Here is a 20,930-nt window from a genome sequence, read left to right as displayed (position 1 = left end):
TTAACACGCAAGTGCTTTGTGAATACAGCACTTGCGTGTTAAGTTGCGGCGGCTTAACGTAAATAAGAAAAGTTACGCCGCCGCAACTTTGCGCCGGGCTTTCTGAATCTGGCCCCTTGTCTGAACTGTCAGAAAAAGGAGGCAGAGAGTTGAAGTTACATTCTGCAGAGCTCAGTGAGGAGAGCTCTGAGAGCTGATTGGAGGGAAGGGACACACCATCCTTCAAGTAGCATACAGGAACAAAGCTGAGGCTGTCAATCAGTTGAAGTTTCCTCCCTTGTCATCCCTTGTCATCATTTTTCTCTTGGTGTCAGGAAAACTTGTTAGAAGTGATTCATGCTGATAGCAGAGGAACAAAGCAGCAGACAGAAATGACTCTTAGTGCTCTTAATCACTTCCCTATGGCCGACATATAATGTCCGCGTCACTCAGGAGCCAATGCGCGTGCCTGGCTGCCGCGATGTCCGCCGGGCACCCGCGATTGCTTGTCACACAGCAGGGATGTAGACCTGTGTGTGTAAACACACAGATCCATGTCCTGTCAGGTGAGAGAAGACCAATGGTGTGTTCCCAGTACAAAGGAACACCGATCGGTCTCTTCCCCTTGTCCCCGGTCTCTTCCCCTTGTGAGTCCCCTCCCCCTACAGTTAGAATGACTCCCTATGTAACACATTTAACCCACTTGATCGCCCCCTAGCGTTAACCCCTTCCCTGCCAGTGACATTTACACAGTAATCAGTGCATTTTTATAGCAAAAACTGAAAATTGCCCTGGGCAGGAAGGAGGTGAAAATGCCCTGTATTGAAGTGGTTAATTGAGACAAGTACATACTATAAAAGGATATACTTGGGGCCAGATTCACGTAGGTGAGCGGCGGCGTAACGTATCGTAGATACGTTACACCGCCGCAAGTTTTCATCGCAAGTGCCTGATTCACAAAGCACTTGCGATTAAAACTACGCTGGCAGCCTCCGGCGCAAGGCGGGCCAATTCAAATGGGCGTGTGCCATTTAAGTTAGGCGCGCTCCCGCGCCGGACCTACTGCGTCGTATCCCTTTTGTGAATCTGGCCCCAAGTTCTTATTTCATGCCTGTGGTTTACAGACACTTTAAAGTAGATTTAAGCCCTCACCACACCACACTATACATACAGTTACTTCCTATATATCTATAGTGATACAACACTCATTTTACTCATTTTACTTCATTGGTTCTGATGAAAGAAAACAAAGTTGTATTTTCCCAACAGAGGGAACATATTTTATAAGTTCCAGCTGTTCCCGGCGAGCTCCAAGCTCTGTACTTGTGCAACAGCAGGATTTCCCTGTTTAAGTAATTGTTCGCTTTGCTGGGTGTGTACTGTGTGGGAAATTCCTGCCTCTGTGAACTCCTACGACGTGTGTGAATACGGTATGTAAGGATTCAGTCTACCTAATGACTTTCATAGCTGAACAATGGCACATCTTAGCCCCAGTTGTAGCACATCTCTGTTTGATGTTCCTCCAGTTATTATGGAAAAGTTCTGTGAACTGATGGACTGCAGCGATGGAGAGTTAGGATGGAGAGGGCTGGGTAAGTACGGCATACCTTCATGACTAATGCCTAGTTTGGAATAATTGATTGTTTTAGTAAATTATGTCTTTGATTTATCTGTAAAGTGGAAGTCTGGGTGAATACTATCTTAGGTTAAAGCGGAGTTCCACCTAGAGTTGCCACCTCATCCCTTTAAACTCAAACACATATGAATTACACAGGTTCTGAGGCTAATTTAATTCAGATAAGGCACCAATTGAGTGTAATTAACACCTTAAAGCATTTTTTTTTAATAAGGACACTTACCTGTCCTAGGCGCTCATAATGTCGCCCCCCCCCCCGAAGCCGATCCCTTGATCGTGGCAGGTCCCGGCGCCGCCATCCTCACTAAGGGAGACAGGCAGTGGAATCTTGGGGCTTCACTGCCCGTTTCCTACTGCGCATGTGCGAGTCTCGCGGCACTGTATGAATGGGTGGCTGCACTCTGGGATGCACACAGTTCCCACACAGAAGGCAGCGCGCCCGCGAGCATGAAGACCAGCCACAGACTAGGAAGAGGCAGATTAGGAAGATCCGCCTAGGAAGCGCAATTTCTTGTAAGTAAAAAATATATTTATTTTTCAATTTTGGTGTAATTTTTTTTTTCTTCTTACCAAAAATGCCCTGTTGCTATGTAGTCCTCCTAATCTGCCACTTCCTGTTCTGCGGAGCTCCTCGTCACTTCCTCCCTAACCTGTACTCTTGGGAAATGATGTGTCATCATTTCCCAGGAGTCTGTGGGCAGTACTGTGATCAAAAATCGTGTTATTTCCTGAAAGGAATTGACGCGATTTAAGGCGGATCACAGCGTTGAGATGTGTTTATCTATGTTGCCATAACAACGGGGCAGGACTTTAGAAACAATCGGCACTATGGCCACCGGTGAATCGCGAATGCGCGAGTTTGAGAGGTGCACGCTGGTTACGCTTATCCCGAAAGAGTTATCGATTGGAGCCCATTATGTGACCCCGAAAAGCCCAGAGTCTCAAAAAGGCACCATACACTATTTAGCCCCGAACGCCACCGAGCAGGAAGCGATCTGATCCGCCGAGTCACAGGTCCCGCCTTCTGGAGCCTGCAGAACATATGATGGACATCCCAGTGGTCCAATGTCCAACCGTGGGATGTGTGACGTCCATCATACGCGCCGCCAGCTCCAGAAGGCGGGAATTTCCAATCCCGCAGCCGCCGCCACATCACTGAGATCCCCACTCAGCGCTGAAGCGCGACTCAGAAGACTGAGGAGAGATGAGATCAGGGCAGCAGAGAAGCGATCGGGCCATGCCCGAACCGCGGCCACCGAGAGGCCGCCAGGCTGCAAGACAAGTCTCATCTAGCCTCTCCGCGGCCGGGGGGGAAACTAGAGCAGACACCCACTGGCTGCTGCTACAACACCGGCCCACCTCCCTTCTGCAGTATTGGAATGCCTGAGGCTGCGGGAGGTGGCGGAAAAGCAGGCATTCCAATACTGCAGAAGGGAGATGCCACCCCCCAGTGATCTCCACCTCCCCCCAGTACTCTGCCACCCCCAGTGATCTCCACCTCCCCCCAGTACTCTGCCACCCCCAGTGATCTCCACCTCCCCCCAGGGCTCTCTGCCACCCCCCAGGGCTCTAAACCTCCCCCCAGAGCTCTCTGCCACCCCCCAGAGCTCTCTGCCACCCCCCCAGTGCTCTCCACCTCCCTCCATGCTCTCTGCTACCCCTCAGTGCCCTTAACCTCCACCCAGAGCTCTCTGCCACCCCCCAGTGCTCTTCACCTCCCTTCATGCTCTCTGCTACCCCCCAGTGCTCTCCACCTCCCTCCATGCTCTCTGCCACCCCCCTCCATGCTCTCTGCCACCCCCAGTGCTCTCTGCCACCCCCAGTGCTCTCTGCCACCCCCTCCAAAGTGCTCTCTGCCACCCCCCTCCATAGTGCTCTCTGCCAACCCCCTATATAGTGCTCTCTGCCACCCCCCTCCATAGTGCTCTCTGCCACCCCCTCCATAGTGCTCTCTGCCACCCCCCTCCATAGTGCTCTCTGCCACCCCCCTCCATAGTGCTCTCTGCCACCCCCCTCCATAGTGCTCTCTGTGCCACAGCCCCTCCATAGTGCTCTCTGCCACACCACCCCCCAGTGCTCTCTGCCACACCACCCCCAGTGCTCTCTGCCACACCACCCCCTAGTGCTCTCTGCCCCCCCCCCCCCCCCAGGCAAGAGGGCTTTTATTATTATTATTATTATTTAATAAGGGATTGCTGCTGACATAAGATGCTACATGTTAGTGGTGCCAAATCTGCTGCTTCTGGACTGTCCTGGATTCATAGTGGATCTTCTTGGTGGGGTGGATTTGGAACTCAATTAACCATTTGGATATGGCTGATCACCAGCCCCTACTCCAAGACCATTGCTGGCCCAAGCAATGAAGGTGAGCTCTATTATTTATCATCCTTATTTAGGTGTGTACATTAACCCTAAACACATTAGGCAGCAACACTGACAATCAAAGTGCAGGATCTCTGTGACACCATCATTCATCACAGGAAAAAGCAAGGAAACTATAATATATGCATATGTTTACATGTGTGCTGCATTTATACTGGGTCTAGGGTGCTGGCAATCACTAATAATAGGTATTAGGTAGCATGTACAGATTAAGTAAAATGGCAAGAGCCAAGCATATCACTTCTATGTATTTAGCTGTATAGAGTAGTTTACAAATAACTTGTATATGTTTACAAATATATTGCATGGTTCTACATATAACTTGTATGGTTTGTAGTTGATTGTGTATGTATGTAGGACAGGTCAGTGTATGTAGGACAGGTCAGTGGCTCAGGTCAGTGTATGTAGGACAGGTCAGTGGCTCAGGTCAGTAGATGTAGGACAGGTCAGTGGGTCAGGTCAGTGTATGTAGGATAGGTCAGTGGGACAGGTCAGTGTATGTAGGACAGGTCAGTGTATGTAGGTTATGTCAGAACACACACACATAGAACAGGGTATGTGTTTTAGGTAGGCCACCTCCCCGCTAGCAGCCGAATAGCGCAGCGAAATTGGCGGTAAAGCGCCGCTAAAAATAGCGGCGCTTTTCCGCCGACGCTGCCCCCACTCCAGTGTGAAAGGGGCCTAATATAAATGTATGAATATTTTGTTTTGGACAGAGTGATGAAATTCACTCTCTCTATTTGTCCTGGTGACCATTGTCTCCTATACAGTAAGTAATGGGAAAGGCAACATATTTCAGTTGTAAATAAACGTTTTAGTAAATGACCTTATTTCCTGCAGCTGAGCGGCTATCTTCTGATTGGAGAGACTTTCGTAAATTTGAGAAGTATGCTGAACAAGGAAAAAGCAGTACAAAGGAGCTTGTCTGGAGTTGGGCACATAAAAATAAGACAGTCGGTGACTTGTTATTAGTTCTACAGGAAATGGGACAGCAGAGAGCCATCTCCTTATTCAGAGGTAAGGAAATACCAAAGACGCATATTGCAACAGTCAGAATAATCTGCCTGATAAAAAAAACACACACACAATCTTAAGGCTCCACTATGGTGTTCTGGATCGCGGGTGGAATCGCTGCGATTCACCTCACGATTCCGAATCGTCGCAAATCGCGGGACGCCCTTGTGATCGCAGTAAAATCATGCAAGCAGAATCCGGAACTTCTTTTGGGCAACAGGCATGTGATTCTGTTTGTTGGATTTTACAGATTTTACAGATTCTAACTGCAGTGTTTGAATTGGATCTTTTGGAACATTGTATGTTCATATTGATTCCAAACCAAAATCAAATGCACTTGCATGAACAGTAACCAGAAACAATATTTCACAAGCATTTTAGGGACACTGTATAATTTTGCCTCGATGAAATGTGTATATACTGCTTATCTGGTGGTAGCTGGGCACATTGAACTTTACTTGGCATTGTAATGTTGATGACATTTCACCATTTACTGTAAGTGGCTTCCTCAATTCAAAGTATTCTTTAAGCGCTTTTTCACACGGACAGACCGCCAAAGTGTGACGGAGGAAAACCCTATTTTCCATCCGTCTGGCGGATCGTCGTCATCCGATCCCCCATAGGGGAGAGCGGCGCTCTGACAGGTCGGTCCTTGCACAGTGTGCAGAGACCGACCTGTCATCTGCCGGCTCAGCTGGGATCGACGGAGCGATCCCCGCTGAGCAAAGAGGCCTAACAGAAGAAACCACTTGGATGAGTGGTGAAATGTATTTAAAGAGTAACTCCACTTTTGTTGAGAAAAAAATATCTATGTACATTTGAGGCTTTTGAGGCTAACAAACTTTGTTGCAGATTCCTACGTTTTGTTATTTTGGAGAGATAGCTTTTTGTCTGTGTCCATGTGAATCTGTATGTTAGTGGTTTTAGAATTATCATTCAGCTGCTGCACCTGCAGGACTCTAATGAGGAAATTGGCAGGGTCTGCATCCCCATAGATGTGATTTTCCTTTGGGAGTACTGCAGCTCACCAAAAAGGTCATTAAATATTGCAGAGGCTGTGCCCACAGTCCAGAGCTTCAGGCAGGGGAGGAGAGTGGCAGACCCTGCCAGTGGGGTATACAGTAAGCTTCAGTTTACACTATGTTTGTATGTAAATCACACAGGAACCGCACTGCATCCATGTTCATTTCAAATGCGATTCATTGTTGTGTGAATTTGACCAATTGATTTTGACTGGGCTTCAACCGGACCACGTGATACTTTTGTACCATGCAATCCGGTGGCGGCAAATGCACTGCCATAGGCGTGCGTGCGGGGTGTGCCCAGGCACACCGTAATCACCCTGTGCAGCACATTTCCCCCTATGGGCCTAGCTCCTCCCCTACCCCGGTCACATCGCTTCCAGCTTCCTTCCTCTCCTCTCCAGTCAGCTGTTGCTGTGGGGATGTATTAGAATGAGTGGGAGAAGGAGCCAGTAAAAATGTAATTTACTGGCCGCTTCCATTTCTGAATGATAATCGTGAGTGATCGGTAGTGTGTGTTTGAGCTTTGGGGTGCACTGCGTTTGTGACTTGTGTTTGGGGTGTCGTTAAGATTGCACAGACACCTGCAGCAGATCGCAAGGACAGTGTGAATTGAATGTGGTTCAGGAAGCGCACACAGATCAGTGTTTCGGGCACCACGTTGGTGTGAACCTAGGGTCAGTGATAGCTATGCTCAGGGGTACACAGCGCAGGCTCTACCATTTAACCTATGCAGTGTTGCAATGCAGGAGGGCCCCACTACAAGGGTACATTATTTAAAATTCTTGGAGGCTTTAACAAATACGACCATATGAGTGTGAATGTGCTTCTGCCTTTGCAACTAACGTTTACTTTCTGAATAATTGCACATTCAGAGTGTCCTTTGTTTCATCTGTCTTGTAGGGTTCAATGCTTTGAAAGCTCTTCATGACCAACCACTAAATTAATAGCTCAGTAAAGTGAAATAATGCATGGCAGGATAACATCTTTCATGTTTTCATCTTTTTCATAGAGATAAATGTTCTGTCACCTGTCAGCTTGCACGAGATTAAAGAAGGAACGAAGAACTTCAGCAGAGACTTCCTAATTGGAGAAGGACATTTCTTTGATGTTTACAAAGCAGACATTAAGAAACAGTCATGTGTTGTCAAGCTGCTTAAACAGGTGAAGGAATAATTACATAGAAGCCGTTTACCGTTACTCTGTAATCAATTAACGTAGTGCTATCTAACTTTACAAGCTGCATGAACACATTCTTTGTAAGTCGCAGAGAATATTAAAATAACCATAATCTTTTCTATTAATGAGCAACCCTTGAGATCCAGTCAAGATCTGCCTGAGAAAAACACGTTGGGGAAGTTTAGCTATTTGAATACACTGATTTTCTTAGCCCCCCTTCTCAATAACTCATACTGTCCCTTGTACCCTTTTTTGGCAGTTCACACAGTGAAATGTTGCAGCAAGGAAGCTCAGCTGCATGTTACTTTAATGAATGTTACCCTAGCACAGGGGTGCCCAACCAGTGGCCCCTGGGCCACATGTGGCCCGCCGAGCCCTCTGATGTGGCCCGCGGCCTCCTGCTCTGGGATGGAATAGAATAGAATACTGTTATTAAAGGTCAGTGTATTACTAAAATCACAGTGTATATATGGGCATATCTTTTCTGCAGTGGTTACTGGGCTGCTTTCAAACTGATCCGCAGGTGCAGAGCCATTTACCTGCGGGTTACCTGCACTGAGCCATAGATTACCTGCAGATTATAAGAAGTCTATTGCAAAGTGCAGGAAAGCTGAAGGTACACTGCATTGCACCAGCGGTGCGGGTAAACTGCAGCGCATCTATGTGAAAGCAGCCTTGGGCCCCTTTCACACACGCCATTCTGACCCAATTGGGCCCCTCATTCACCTCTAAGGAGGGGCAGATGTAAACCGATTTGTGTCCTACCTCTAATCCAATCCGCAGAAAAAAAATAAAGAGTATAGTGGGCTGTGTCCGTGTCCGCTCTGCATATACAGAGCAGACACGGACCAGCCATCCGCCCCCTCTGCTCATTGTGGCCCACGACCTGTTACCAAGTCGCTTAAGTGGCCCTCGCTCTTCAAAAGGTTGGGCACCCTTGCCCTAGCAGGTCACAGAGTGAGAGACAGCAAAAGCACTGAGTTTAGAAACTGTGTGATGGATTTTTACCCTGGATGGTCAAAGACTGAGAAGCAGCAGATGAGCAAATGTAATGTGTAATACTACCTGTATGCACATAGCCAAAACAATAAAGGCTACTGTGTGGGTAGTAGATTAAGAGTCGGTTCACACTGGGGCGACTCGTCAGGTGGCTCAGCCGCCTGACGAGTCGCGTCCCATTCTATGCTATAGAACCGTTCTAATGGGAGCGAAACAAGTCGCTCCGACTTAGGAAAAGGTTCTTGTACGACTTCGGGGGCGGCTCGGGGTGATTTGCATTGACTTCTATACATAAGTCATTTTGCTAATCGCCTCTGAAGTCGTCTTCAGGACGACTTGCAGAGTCGCCCCCGAAGTCGTGCCTCTGCAGTGTGAACCGGCTCTTAGGCCAGCATTGCAATCTGAGAAGTTTCTGCTGACGTTGGTTCAAATCCCAACCACGGCACTACCTGCCTGGAGTCTGCATGTTCTCCCTGTGCATGCGTGTGTTTCCTCTGGGTACTCCAGTTTCCTCCAACACTCCAAAGACATGCTGACAGGTTAATTAGCTTCTGTATAAATTGGCCCAGTATATGAATGTGAGTTAGGGACCTTGTAAGCTTCTTGAGGGCAGGGACTGATGTGAATGTACAACATATGTATAAAGCGCTGTGTAAATTGACAGCGCTATATAAGTACCTGTAATTAAAAGAAAAAAAAATGTTGATGTCTGAGCAAGGCTGGAGTCAGATTTTTTTAAGGTCAAAGGAAAGTAAAGGCAATGTCATAGATAGTACAGTGGTCCCTTTGATAGATTGCTGTTAATGCTACCCCTACACATGCACTTAACATAACAAAATACTGTGTATCTGAAGCTAGGTCTGCTTTAGAAGTACTATAATGGCAAGCTCATTTAATTGTGGATATTTTGTACAGTTATTAGTCCCATTATTGTTTCTAAGCAACAGGTTCATCTGAACATGCTTTGAAGAAGTGACACAAGTATAAAAATGATGGTGTTTTCACACCATGTCATTTAAAGTGCCACTAGTTTTAGTGCCGCTTTACCGTCGTTTTTGCATCACTTTTCAGGTGTTAGCGGGGAGCTTTTAACCTCCGCTAGCGGCCGAATAAAGGGTTTAAAACACTGCAAAGCGCTTTGCATGTGCTTCGGCAGCGCTGCTCATTGATTTCAATAGGCAGGGGTGCTCTAAAAGCGCTCTTAAAGCACCTCAAAGAAGCTGCATGCAGGACTTTTTTTGATGTCCTGCCAGCATGGGATGGGCTTTCACACTGGGATTGCAGATGAGGCTTTTTTCAGGCACTATTTTTAGCGCTAAAGCGCCTGAAAAATGCCTCCAGTGTGAAAGGGGATTTTAAATGGGAAGGGGCACTTGATCTGAAGGGGCACTTTAGGAGCGGTGTATTCACCGCTCCTAAAGCGCTGCAAAGAAGCTGCTTGGAGGACTTTTTTTGATGCCCTGCCAGCGCAGCGCCTCAGTGTGAAAGCACTCGGGCTTTCACATTGGGATTGCAGATAAGGCTTCTTTCATGTTCAAAATAACAAAAAAAGAAAAAACAGCCGTTGGAATACACTGAAATTATATCAAAAATCTGTTTTAAATTGTCGTACAAATATATATTTGAAATGAGATCTAACTACTACAAGTTATACCATGAAGGGGATAGATGAGAATCTTCACTGGCTTGCATCAGAAGCCATTCCTGTAAGTAGAATTATAACTAAAAGCTTTACATGATACTTTTGATAGTCATGTTTATCTATAGATCAACATAATTCTTCTTTAAAATTAACAGATAACCCTTCTTGGTTGATTGGCCTAAGATTGGCCTAACTTTGCTCTGCTTATTGCATTGGCCTGCCAAGTAGCAAAGCCATAGCCAGTTAGTTTTGGATTGCAGTGATTTGCAAAAGGTTATATGTAACATTTTAGTGATGGGAAAATGTATTTTTTATTTTTTAAGTGGACAGTGCATAGATGTTCTTGTTAAATGTTTTATTTGCCATCATTAGATTTGCCAATATGCGTTGTAAAATACTTTTCAATTTTTTTTTATCAAAATAATGCAACCAATGACGTTTCTGATTTTTGTCTGTATAGAAGAAGGCAGATCATCAGAAGCAAGCTCAATTATTCCTAGCACAATGCCAGTGCTTACCTAGGTAAGAATTTGTGGAATTATATTTATTTATACACTTTTTTCACTTTATTTGTGTAAATCGTAAAGATTATTAAAAAGTCATGTTCTGGTGTGTGGGGGACCACTAATCCAGCGCTGCGACCACAGGTCCCCATTCTTTTTTCATCTGTTATAATGTCTACAGCTTACAAAGCATACTAATGTACCATGAGCTGTAAACATAGGGCCAGATTCACAAAAGAGATACGATGGCGTATCTCCTGATACGCCGTCGTATCTCTGTGATCCGCCCGTCCTAACTATGCGGCTGATTCATAGAATCAGTTACGCATAGCTAGCCCTAAGATCCGACAGGTGTAATTGACTTACACCGTCGGATCTTAGGATACAATTCTAGGCCGGCCGCTAGGTGGCGATTCCATTGTGGTCGGCGTAGAATATGCAAATGACTACTTACGGCGATCCACAAAGATATGCGCGTTCGTCGCAATCTCTTACGTCGCCGCTAGTGTTTTTTTCCCGTCGCAAAGTTAGGCCTGCTTTAACATGTCTTATCTTTAGAACAGCCATGTTAAAGTATGGGCGTCGTTCCCGCGTCAAATTTCAATTTTTTTTTTGCGTAAGACGTCCGGGAATCGGAAACGCCGTAACGCACGTCGCCGTTCAAAAAAAAATGTTGGGACGCCGTAATTTCGTGCAAAGCACGTCGGGAAATTTCCTAACTGAGCATGCGCAGAACGTTCGGCGCGGGAACGTGCCTAATTTAAATGGTGCCCGCCCCATTTAAATAAGGCGGGCTTGCGCCGAGCAGATTTACGTTACACCGCCGCAAGTTTACAGGTAAGAGCTTTGTGAATCAGGCACTTACGCTGTAAACCTGCGGCGGTGTAACGTAAATGGGATAAGTTACGCCGCCGCAGCGTAACGTAATTCTCTCTGAATCTGGCCCATAATTTTTAGCAGGGGTTCTCTGAATCCAGAAAATTGTTTGAGAAAGGATGATTTACATAAGATGACTTCATTTAAAATGTACTTAAAAACTGCAACATAATTATAGTTGCACAAAATCTTTTTCATATAGTATATGCATAGAGAGTAACACAAATAAGTCTGTTGAAATTTAAGTGGATCTAGCCAGAAACATGCATAGAACACAGGGCGACTAACTACTGTGAATGCAAATATTGGAGTGTACAAACGTCCCGATAATATGAAAATGGAAATTAGTCTGGACTATTAGAATGGACTTTGGACTGTACAAATGATAAATGTAAAAAATCTATAAATATTTATTTTATAAAAGAAAGTATATAAAAGAGAATATATAAATCTTCGTGAGGACAGTACAACATCGGCATACTAACTCAGTACATATTATAAAGAATATTACAAAAAAGCTTATACTTATGCAAATATACTCATGACATGAGATCATATAGCACAGAAGGGTGTATGTAAACTTTTATTCCTTGAAACTGAGTTTGGTATGCGGAATGGTAACCATTCCACATACCAAACTCAGTTTCAAGGAATAAAAGTTTACATACACCCTTCTATGCTATATGATCTCATGTCATGAGTATATTTGCATAAGTATAAGCTTCCCTGTAATATTCTTTATAATATGTACATTTGAATTCGCAATGCACACAGATCAAACTCGCACAGGACCCTTTTTGCACGCAGCTTAGGCCTTGTACTCACGGCAGGACATGTCCGATGAAAACGGTCTGCAGACCGTTTCCATCGGACATGTCTGGCCGGGGACTGCCCGGGGACTTCTGTTCGATGGCTATACACACCATCGAACAGAAGCCCGCGCGTAAACATTACGCGGGGCGTGTCCGCGGTGTCGCCGCGTCGATGACGCGGTGTCGCCGCGACAATGACGCGGCGACGTGGGCGGGCCGCCTTAAATATGCTTCCACGCATGCGTCGAAGTCATTCGACGCATGCGAGGGATGCGGGCGGCAGGACATGTACGGTAGGTCTGTACAGACGACCGTACATGTCCGGGCGGACAGGTTTCCAGCGGACTGTTTTAAAACAAGTCCGGGAAACAGTTGTCCGCTGGAAACCTGTCCGATCCGTCCCAAAATGGTCCGCTCGGGCCAACACACGGCCAAACATGTCTGCTGAAACTGGTCTGCGGACCAGTTTCAGCAGACATGTTTGGTCGTGAGTACGGGGCCTGAGATTCGCACCGCACTGATGTGAATGGCACTAATGGAAAACCATGTTATTTTAATGACTTGCGAATTTGAGCAATCGCAACGGCTCAAATTCACAAAAGAATTTGCAGCAGTGTAAACCCAGCCTAAAGCTTAAGTTTAGTTTAGTTTTAGCTTAGTTACGTTTTTCGATGCAGCACCAGGGATATTACTTATCTCTAATGAAGTGTGTCCTATGTCCATCTGTATGCTGCATGGAAATCTTCTCCTGGCTGCTGTGGAAATCTTCTCCTGGCTGCTAGAACACTGATCTTCTGGTGCTCACCAGAAGATCAGCCACTTGAGTGTAATGCCGTGTACACACGATTGGACATTCCAACATCAAGGGTGGCACCTAAATACATGAGCACTCTAGACAGTTCCCTTTATGCTGTCCTTTACCTCTGACTGTCTTGGGCCTCGTACACACGATCGGTCCATCCGATGAAAAACGGTCTGATGGACCGTTTTCATCGGTTAACCGATGAAGCTGACTGATTGTCCATCGCGCCTACACACCATCGGTTAATTAACCGATCGTTTCAGAACGCAGTGACGTATAACACAACGACGTTCAATGCTTCCAAGCATGCGTCGACTTGATTCTGAGCATGCAAAGGTTTTTAACCAATGCTTTTGCATACTAATGATCGATTTTGACCTATCGGTTAGGCGTCCATCGGTTAAATTTTAAAGCAAGTTCCTATTTTTTTGACCGAAGGTTAACTAACCTATGGGGCCCACACAAGATCAGTTTGGACCGATGAAAATGGTCCATCAGACCACTCTCATCGGATCGACCGATCGTGTGTACGTGGCCTTAATCAAGGGTTTTCTGGCATATTGACTTTTGTAAACCTGCCAGTATACCTGGTACCCAGTATACCTAGGAGCCTGTTTATTAAACAAAATTGTGCGTAAGTCACAAAAAGTCCCTGTAGTGTTTGTAAAGTCTCCCTCATGTTATTTCCTCTTGTGTTTGAATGTTCTTAGCCTAGGTTCTCTCAATTGGTTGAATGTTCTTTAACTTATTAGGAACAAATGTTATATTCAAAAGACAAGTAGAAACAGATATTTCACAAAAATATCAAACATAGTGGGCATTATTTGCGACTTTTGCATGAATGAGACATTTTCACTGCACATTTTTTATAAATAGACTCCATAGTGTTATGCCTTGTACACACGATCGGAATTTCCAATGGAAAAAGTCAGACGGGATTTTTCCATAGGAAATTCCGACCGTGTGTATGCCCCATCGGAGAAATTCCATCGGAGTTCCGATGTGCTTTTGGTCGGGCAAAAACCCGATTGTGTGTACGCGGCATTAGCCTCATGTTTGAGTAGCTTAAATGAGCTCTATAGAAAAGCCAGCAAACTTATAACTGGACAATTTACTGTCTTCAACTTAAAACACTTTTCATCTTTTTAGAATCCAGCATCCAAATGTATTAGACTTGCTTGGATATGTCAGAGCCGATGACTCAACATGTCTGGTGTACCCATATCTGAAACACGGATCCCTCTTCAATAAGTTGCATAATACTGTAAGTTTCAATTATTATCTGTTCACAAATGTTTTCATAATTATGTCAGAATGGTGGTATTATTTGAACTTTTGTGTAGTAACATTTGGTATTTTCTGTTATGGTTGTTGGTAGATAATTCTGTTATTTTGTCAGTGGTTGTAAATCAATTTGCCCTGATATTGGCTTACTTCATTATTACCATAGGATAAGACGTCACCTCTTTCCTGGCAAGTACGCTACAATATTCTAGTTGGAGTGGCAAAGGCTATCCTTCACCTCCACACAATGAGCCCTAGTCCTGTGATCTGTGGAAACATAACTAGGTATGTAGAGCCATAAAAAAAAAATTACTTATGTATACAATACAATAAAATATTGTAAAATGTGTTTTTACATAAAACAAGCCAAACTCCCTGAATCTGCCTATTTATAATTTTTAGCACAGCAACATTCTGACTGACAGAGGAAAAAACAGGGGTGACCTCATCAATATGCTGCTGCTACTTATTTGTCCAGCCAAGGGAATGAGTGCTAGACCAGGCTATATTGGTCAGCTGCAATAAACTGGATACAAAAGCCTAAGGCTGGGTCCACACCATTGCCACATGTGGCCCCCAGCAGGGCTTCCGGTGCGTCCTGTTTCATGGTTTCAGGTCAGATTTCAGCACAAATTTTTGCCTGAATTTGGACCTGAAATGGACCAAAAGACTGTGCAAATTCGCTGCAGCAGAGCTATGTGAACCGGCTCCAAAGAGAGCCGGTCAAAATCTCCTGCTATTGTGAATTGGATACGGGGAAACCCTCATCCAATTGGCAATGGTGTGAACCCAGCCTCAGACCAGGTGTTGTTTGGCTGAGCAGAGTTGTTAATCCTTTGGCAGTTATGGCTTTTTACTTATATATTTCAATCTCATATTTAGCTGTTTGCCTGGAGTCAAGCTTTAGGCCCCATTCACCCTTGCGAATGAGGCTATTAGTGATTACATGGGGGTGACCCAGCAGCTGCGGGCGGCAGTCCCATTGAAAACAATGGGAGGTTAACAGCTCACGCAGCTAATCGCAACCACTTGCAGCCATTTGCATGTAATCTCTAATGAAGCCATTACCTGTGAATCATCGGCCCTGGGTACAGACTGTCTATTGTAACCAGGAAAAAAGTGGAAAACTTTGGCCTTGGCCAGAAAGCTTATTTCTGTGCACTAAAGAAAGTTTACCATGCACAGTGTGACATAGTACTGCATTGATTGGTGGCGAAAGTGGATATTCTTAACGACATGGTTTATTGTGACAACTTCACATCTTCTAGCATCATCGTTCACATAGCAAATCAGAGCCACCAAGTAAGATGATGCTGGAGTGATGTCTAAATGTCCATTCTGGGTCCTTAACCCAACATATTAAATTAGTACTGGCTCAGGTGGCAAATGCTCTCCTGCCCCCCTTACCCCCCAGTTCTCATCTGATTGTAACTTACTTACTTTCCAGGCCACATAGCAGGGGTCTCCAAATGTTTGAAATAAAGTGCCAGTTTATTGTCCTTCAGACTTTAAAGAGGGTGGCGACTGGAAACTCACCACATTTGGTATTAGGGGGAGGAATAGTGCCCCATCGTTGGTATCATTGTGAGGAATAGTACCCATCATTGGTATAGCTGGATGGAATATTGCCCCGTTGTTGGTGTCTCTGGGAGAAATGGTGCCCCATTGTTGATGTCAGTTGGCAGAATAGTGTCTTGTGAGTGAGTGCCCTAAGGGCTGGGTAAAGGCAAACAAAGGGCCGCAGTTTGGAGACCACTGCTCTAGAGTAATGATCACTTTTACTTGCCTTGTTATGTGTCTCTGTTATACTGTAACATTACAAATTATTGCGCTAACGTATCACTAACACAATACTATTGCTAACATTATATTGCACCATGGCGTTGCACCATTTTCAAATCTAACTGTTGTTCATCATTTCCTTTTTTCTCTTCCAGCAAAAATATATTGCTTGATCAGCATTTTCAGCCAAAGCTCTCTGACTTTGCCATGGTCCATTTGAGGTCTTACCTGATAAATCACATTAAAACTATCAAGATGGATCATGCCACTCTGAAGTTCCTGGGATATTTGCCAGAGGAGTACATTAGGAGGGGGGATCTGTCAGTGAAAACTGATGTGTATAGCTATGGAATTGTAAGTATGTGAAGAATCACCTTTAAAACTTTGATTCTGAACCAGGAATTTCATTAGAGAGGTTTATACTTCATATAAAGTTCTATGAAGATGAATCTTGCGGTTAATGCTGAAGTATAACTTGCAGAAATAATGGGTAAACTAAATACGGTCTGCCAAAGAAATATGTTTGTAAGAAGGGTTTCAACACTCTTAGCCGGATTCAGAAAGACTTACGACGGCGTATCAGTAGATACGCCGTCGTAAGTCCGAATGCACGTCGTCGTATCTTTGCGCGCATTCTTAAAATGACTTACGCCTCACTGTTGCTAAGATACGACCGACGTAAGTCTCCTACGCCGTCGTATCTTATGTGCATATTTACGCTGGTCGCTAGGGTCGTGTACGTGGATTTACGCGTTGAATATGTAAATGAGCAAGATACGCCGATTCACGAACGTACGTACGCCCGTCGCAGTAAGCTACGCCGTTTACGTAAGACATACGCCAGCGTAAAGATAAACCACCAAAAAGATGGTGCAGCCCATGCAAGGTATGGACGACGGAACACCCGTCGTATTTTACGCCGTTTGCGTAAGCGTACGTGAATGGGGCTGGGCGTAGGTTACGTTCACGTCGAAAGCATTGAGCCGACGTTGTTTTGTAGGGAGTATTTGCGACGTGATTCTGAGCATGCGCAAGCATGCGCGCGCATGCACCGTACGAACGGCCCTCATTTACATGGGGTCACGGTTAATTTAAATGTAGCCCGCCCACTACATGCCTACTTTGAATTAGGCGGGGTTACGCCTGCCCATTTGCGCTACGCAGACGTAACTTACGGAGCAAGTGCTTTGTGAATACTGTACTTGCCTCATTATGTTACGTCGGCGTAGTGCAAATGGGATGCGCTACGCCAGCCAAAAGATACGCCATTGTATCTCAATTTGGCCCTCTGTGTAGTGGGATTTTCTAAAAAAGACCTGTGGTTATAAAAAAAATTACAGCTAAAAGCAGCAGTCTTTAGCATAAATTATGACATGTGGGATCTGTGTACTCAGACAAACCCTACAGGGCCTTAAAAAAGTATTCATGCCCCTTGAAACTTTCCAAATTTTTGCCATGTAACAACAAAAAACATAAATGTATTTTATTGGGATTTTATGTGATAAACCAACACATAGTGGCACATAATTGGGAAGTGGAAGGAAAATGATAAATGGTTTTCAACACTTTTTACAAATAAATATGGCATGCATTTGTATTCAGTTACCTTTACTCTGATATCCCTAACTAAAATGTAGTGTAACCAATTGCCTTCAGGAGTCACCTAATTAGTAAATAGAGTCCACCTGTGTGTAATTTAATCTCAGTATAAATGCAGCTGTTCTGTGAAGCCCTCAGAGGTTTGTTAGAGAACTTTAGAGAACAAACAGCATCATGAAGGCCAAGGAACACACCAGAAAGGTCAGGGATAAAGTTGTAGAGAAGTTTAAAGCAGGGTTAGGCTATAAAAAAATATCCCAAGCTTTGAACATCTCACAAAACACTGTTCAATCCATCATCTAAAAATTTAAAGAGTGTGACACAACTGCAAACCTACCAAGACATGGCCGTCCACCTAAAATGACAGGCTGGGCAAGGAGAGCATTAATCAGAGAAGCAGCTAAGAGGCCCATGGTAACTCTGGAGGAGCTGCAGAGATCCACAGCTCAGGTGGGAGAATCTGTCCACAGGACAACTATTAGTCGTGCACTCCACAAATCTGGCCTTTATGGAAGAGTGCCAAGGAGAAAGCCATTGTTGATATAAAGCCATAAGAAGCCTCGTTTACAGTTTGCAAGAAGCCATGTGGAGGACACAGCAAACATGTGGAAGAAGGTGCTCTGATCAGATGAGACCAAAATTGAACTTTATGATGCTATGTGTGGCAGAAAACTAACACCGCACATCACCCTGAACACACCATCCTCACTGTGAAACAGTGGTGGTGGCAGCATCATGTTGTGGGGATGCTTTTCTTCAGCAGGGACAGGGAAGCTGGTCAGAGTTGAATGTAGCCAAATACAGGGTAATCTTAGAAGAAACCCTGTTAGAGTGTGCAAAAGACCTGAGACTGGGGTGGAGGTTCACCTTACAACAGGATAACGACCCTAAACATACAGCTACAATAGAATGGTTTAGATCAAAGCATATTCATGTGTTACAATGGCCCAGTCAAAGTTCAGACCTAAATCCAATTGAGAATCTGTGGCAAGACTTGAAAATTTCTGTTCACAGACACTCTCCATCCAATCTGACAGAGCTTGAGCTAACTTTCAAAGAAGAATGTGAAAAATGTCACTCTCACATATTTATTTGTAAAAAATTTAGAAAACCATTTATCATTTTCCTTCCACTTCACAATTATGTGCCACTTTGTGTTGGTCTATCACATAAAATCCCAATAAAATACATTTACGTTTTTGGTTGAAACATGACAAAAATGTGGATAATTTCAAGGGTTATGAATACTTTTCCAAGGCACTGTATATCCCTCTCATCACCTCTGGTCACCTTAACTATCACTCATCTCAAATCCAATAGCTTTATAGGGTAAGTTCACCTTAAAAAAAATAGAATAAAAAATATGAACTAACACACTACACTAGGGTTGTCCCGATACCGATACTAGTATCGGTATCGAGACCGATACTGAGCATTTGCACGAGTACTTGTACTCGCGCAAATGCTCCCTATGTTTCACCCGATATATTTTTTTCACCCGAGAACTGGCTGAGAGGGGGCGGAGAGCGCTGATCTAGTTGATCAGCGCTCGGGGAACATAACAGCTTTCATTTGAATAGCTGTGTGTTCCCCGCCGCGTGTCGTCATATATAGCCCCTCCCCCTTGTCCGGGCACTTTGATAGACAGATCACCAATCCCAGGATTGGACGGGTGATCTGTCTATCAAAGTGCCCGGACAGGGGGGGGGGTCTATATATGACGACGCACGGCCGGGAACACATAGCTATTCAAATGAAAGCTGTTATGTTTCCTGTGCGCTGATCAACTAGACGGCGGGGGGGGGGCTTGGCTTTCTCTTTGGGGACAGAAGGCTGCATTTGGGGACAAGGCTGCATTTGGGGACAAGGCTGCATTTGGGGACAAGGTTGCATTTGGGGACAAGGCTGCATTTGGGGAACAAGGCTGCATTTGGGGGACATGGCTGCATTTGGGGACACAAGGCTGCATTTGGGGACACAAGGCTGCATTTGGGGACATGGCTGCATTTTGGCACACATGGCTGCATTTGGGGACACATGACTGCATTTGGGGACACATGGACACATTTAAAAAAAAAGTATCAGTAATCGGAACGTGGAAGTTCGCCGCACATCATCGCTGCGCTGCACTCAGTGCTTATGCACTGCACCTGTCTTCTGCCTATAAAGGCATTTACCTTACATAGAAACCTTGTTCTATTATTGTCGGCCGTAGCAAAGAGCTACAGCAACCATCGCTCCCCATGCTGCAATGCTCACCAGCCTGCAACTCCTGCATTAATGCAGCTACATTAACTGTAACAGACTGTCATTGCCGGGGACAACCTTAGAGACCTTCCTTGCTGACACCCTACACTACGGATAAGTAGCAATTGTTTCACTTGTAGTACTATAGAAAGATCTGCTGCAAATATTCCTCCTAAAACAATTGCTGTTATTTATTATGGCTTGTAGTTATTAACATACTACTTGGGACAAACTGTTGTGTCTATGGCTGTTTGCGGAGGAACATCTTAAAGGGACATCTACTCTCAAAATTACCTGAGCTATATTCGCCTCTCATATGCAGCCTCTCATATGCAACTACTAGTTGTCTTAAACAACTCCTATATACTATGTGCTTGACATAAGTGTTATTTGCTTATGGGCCTTGCCCTAACTTGCTGAACATGTTCGCTCTAACTTTTCTATGCTAAGGGCTGATGGTATTTCATACCAACTCCCTTAGTGGCCTAATGCATCTCTATATGTTGTGACAGGAAGTCAGGTAAATCTGTGGGTGTTGTCACAGACGGGAGATACATTTCTGCCTTGTTTAGACAATACACCAATTATTATCAGGTGTCGGCTGCAGAAGTAGCCAGAAATATTTAAGGGTGTTGGAAAACTTCAGCTGTTTAGAATGAGGCAATTAAGGCCTCTATAAGTAATACAGAGGATTACTACTGATTGCTGCATCCTGAGGCTTTTTGAGTGAAGGAGAGCAGTGAACAGAAATACTTCTGAAGAGGTGAGGTGCTGTATGATAAAAATCAAAAAGACTATTTGTTTTTCTGCTGTATGACCAGCAGTAGGCTGTGCCAGACTCCATAGATAGGTTCCTGTGTGGTGAAGGTAGACGCCCCAAGTGGCCAGGGTTTATTTTATGTTTGATTTTGTTTATGCTGTTTGGATGCTTGCAATTGTTTCCAGCAAGATGGAAGAATAAACCAAATTCTTTGTTTTCAACCGTCTTCGGGTTAGTGGAAAGGTTTAAAAAAACCTTAAAACAAATGTTGAGGAAGGTGGTGGATAAAGATGGAAAAAATTGACATTATCTGCTCCTTTATCTGATGTTTGTCATAAGAGAGGTTCCCCAATCGTCCACAGGGTTCTCTCCGTTTGAGCTACTGTATGGGAGGCACCCCGGGGCCTACTGG

General features: G+C 44.7%; 1 protein-coding gene across 2 annotated transcripts in view; it reads left to right on the top strand.

The window, feature by feature from the left end:
- The first annotated feature begins 1,374 nt into the window (after positions 1 to 1,374).
- Positions 1,375 to 20,930, top strand: part of IRAK3 (interleukin 1 receptor associated kinase 3) — a 31,161-nt gene continuing 11,605 nt past the window's right edge. Inside the window, exons 1-7 of one of the 2 annotated variants that reach the window (XM_040344068.1) lie at positions 1,375 to 1,571; positions 4,838 to 5,014; positions 7,046 to 7,197; positions 10,317 to 10,375; positions 13,996 to 14,110; positions 14,297 to 14,415; positions 16,068 to 16,266. In XM_040344068.1, the coding sequence (XP_040200002.1) occupies positions 1,454 to 1,571; positions 4,838 to 5,014; positions 7,046 to 7,197; positions 10,317 to 10,375; positions 13,996 to 14,110; positions 14,297 to 14,415; positions 16,068 to 16,266 (939 nt within the window). In that variant the 5' untranslated portion in view covers positions 1,375 to 1,453. Of the gene's footprint in view, positions 1,572 to 4,837; positions 5,015 to 7,045; positions 7,198 to 10,313; positions 10,376 to 13,995; positions 14,111 to 14,296; positions 14,416 to 16,067; positions 16,267 to 20,930 lie in introns of both variants that reach the window. The other variant, XM_040344067.1, reaches the window with a different exon arrangement.

This window comes from Rana temporaria, chromosome 3 (genome assembly GCF_905171775.1).
Source record: "Rana temporaria chromosome 3, aRanTem1.1, whole genome shotgun sequence".
In the NCBI taxonomy this organism is placed as follows: domain Eukaryota; kingdom Metazoa; phylum Chordata; class Amphibia; order Anura; family Ranidae; genus Rana; species Rana temporaria.
This window is presented reverse-complemented; position numbering and strand designations above follow the sequence as displayed.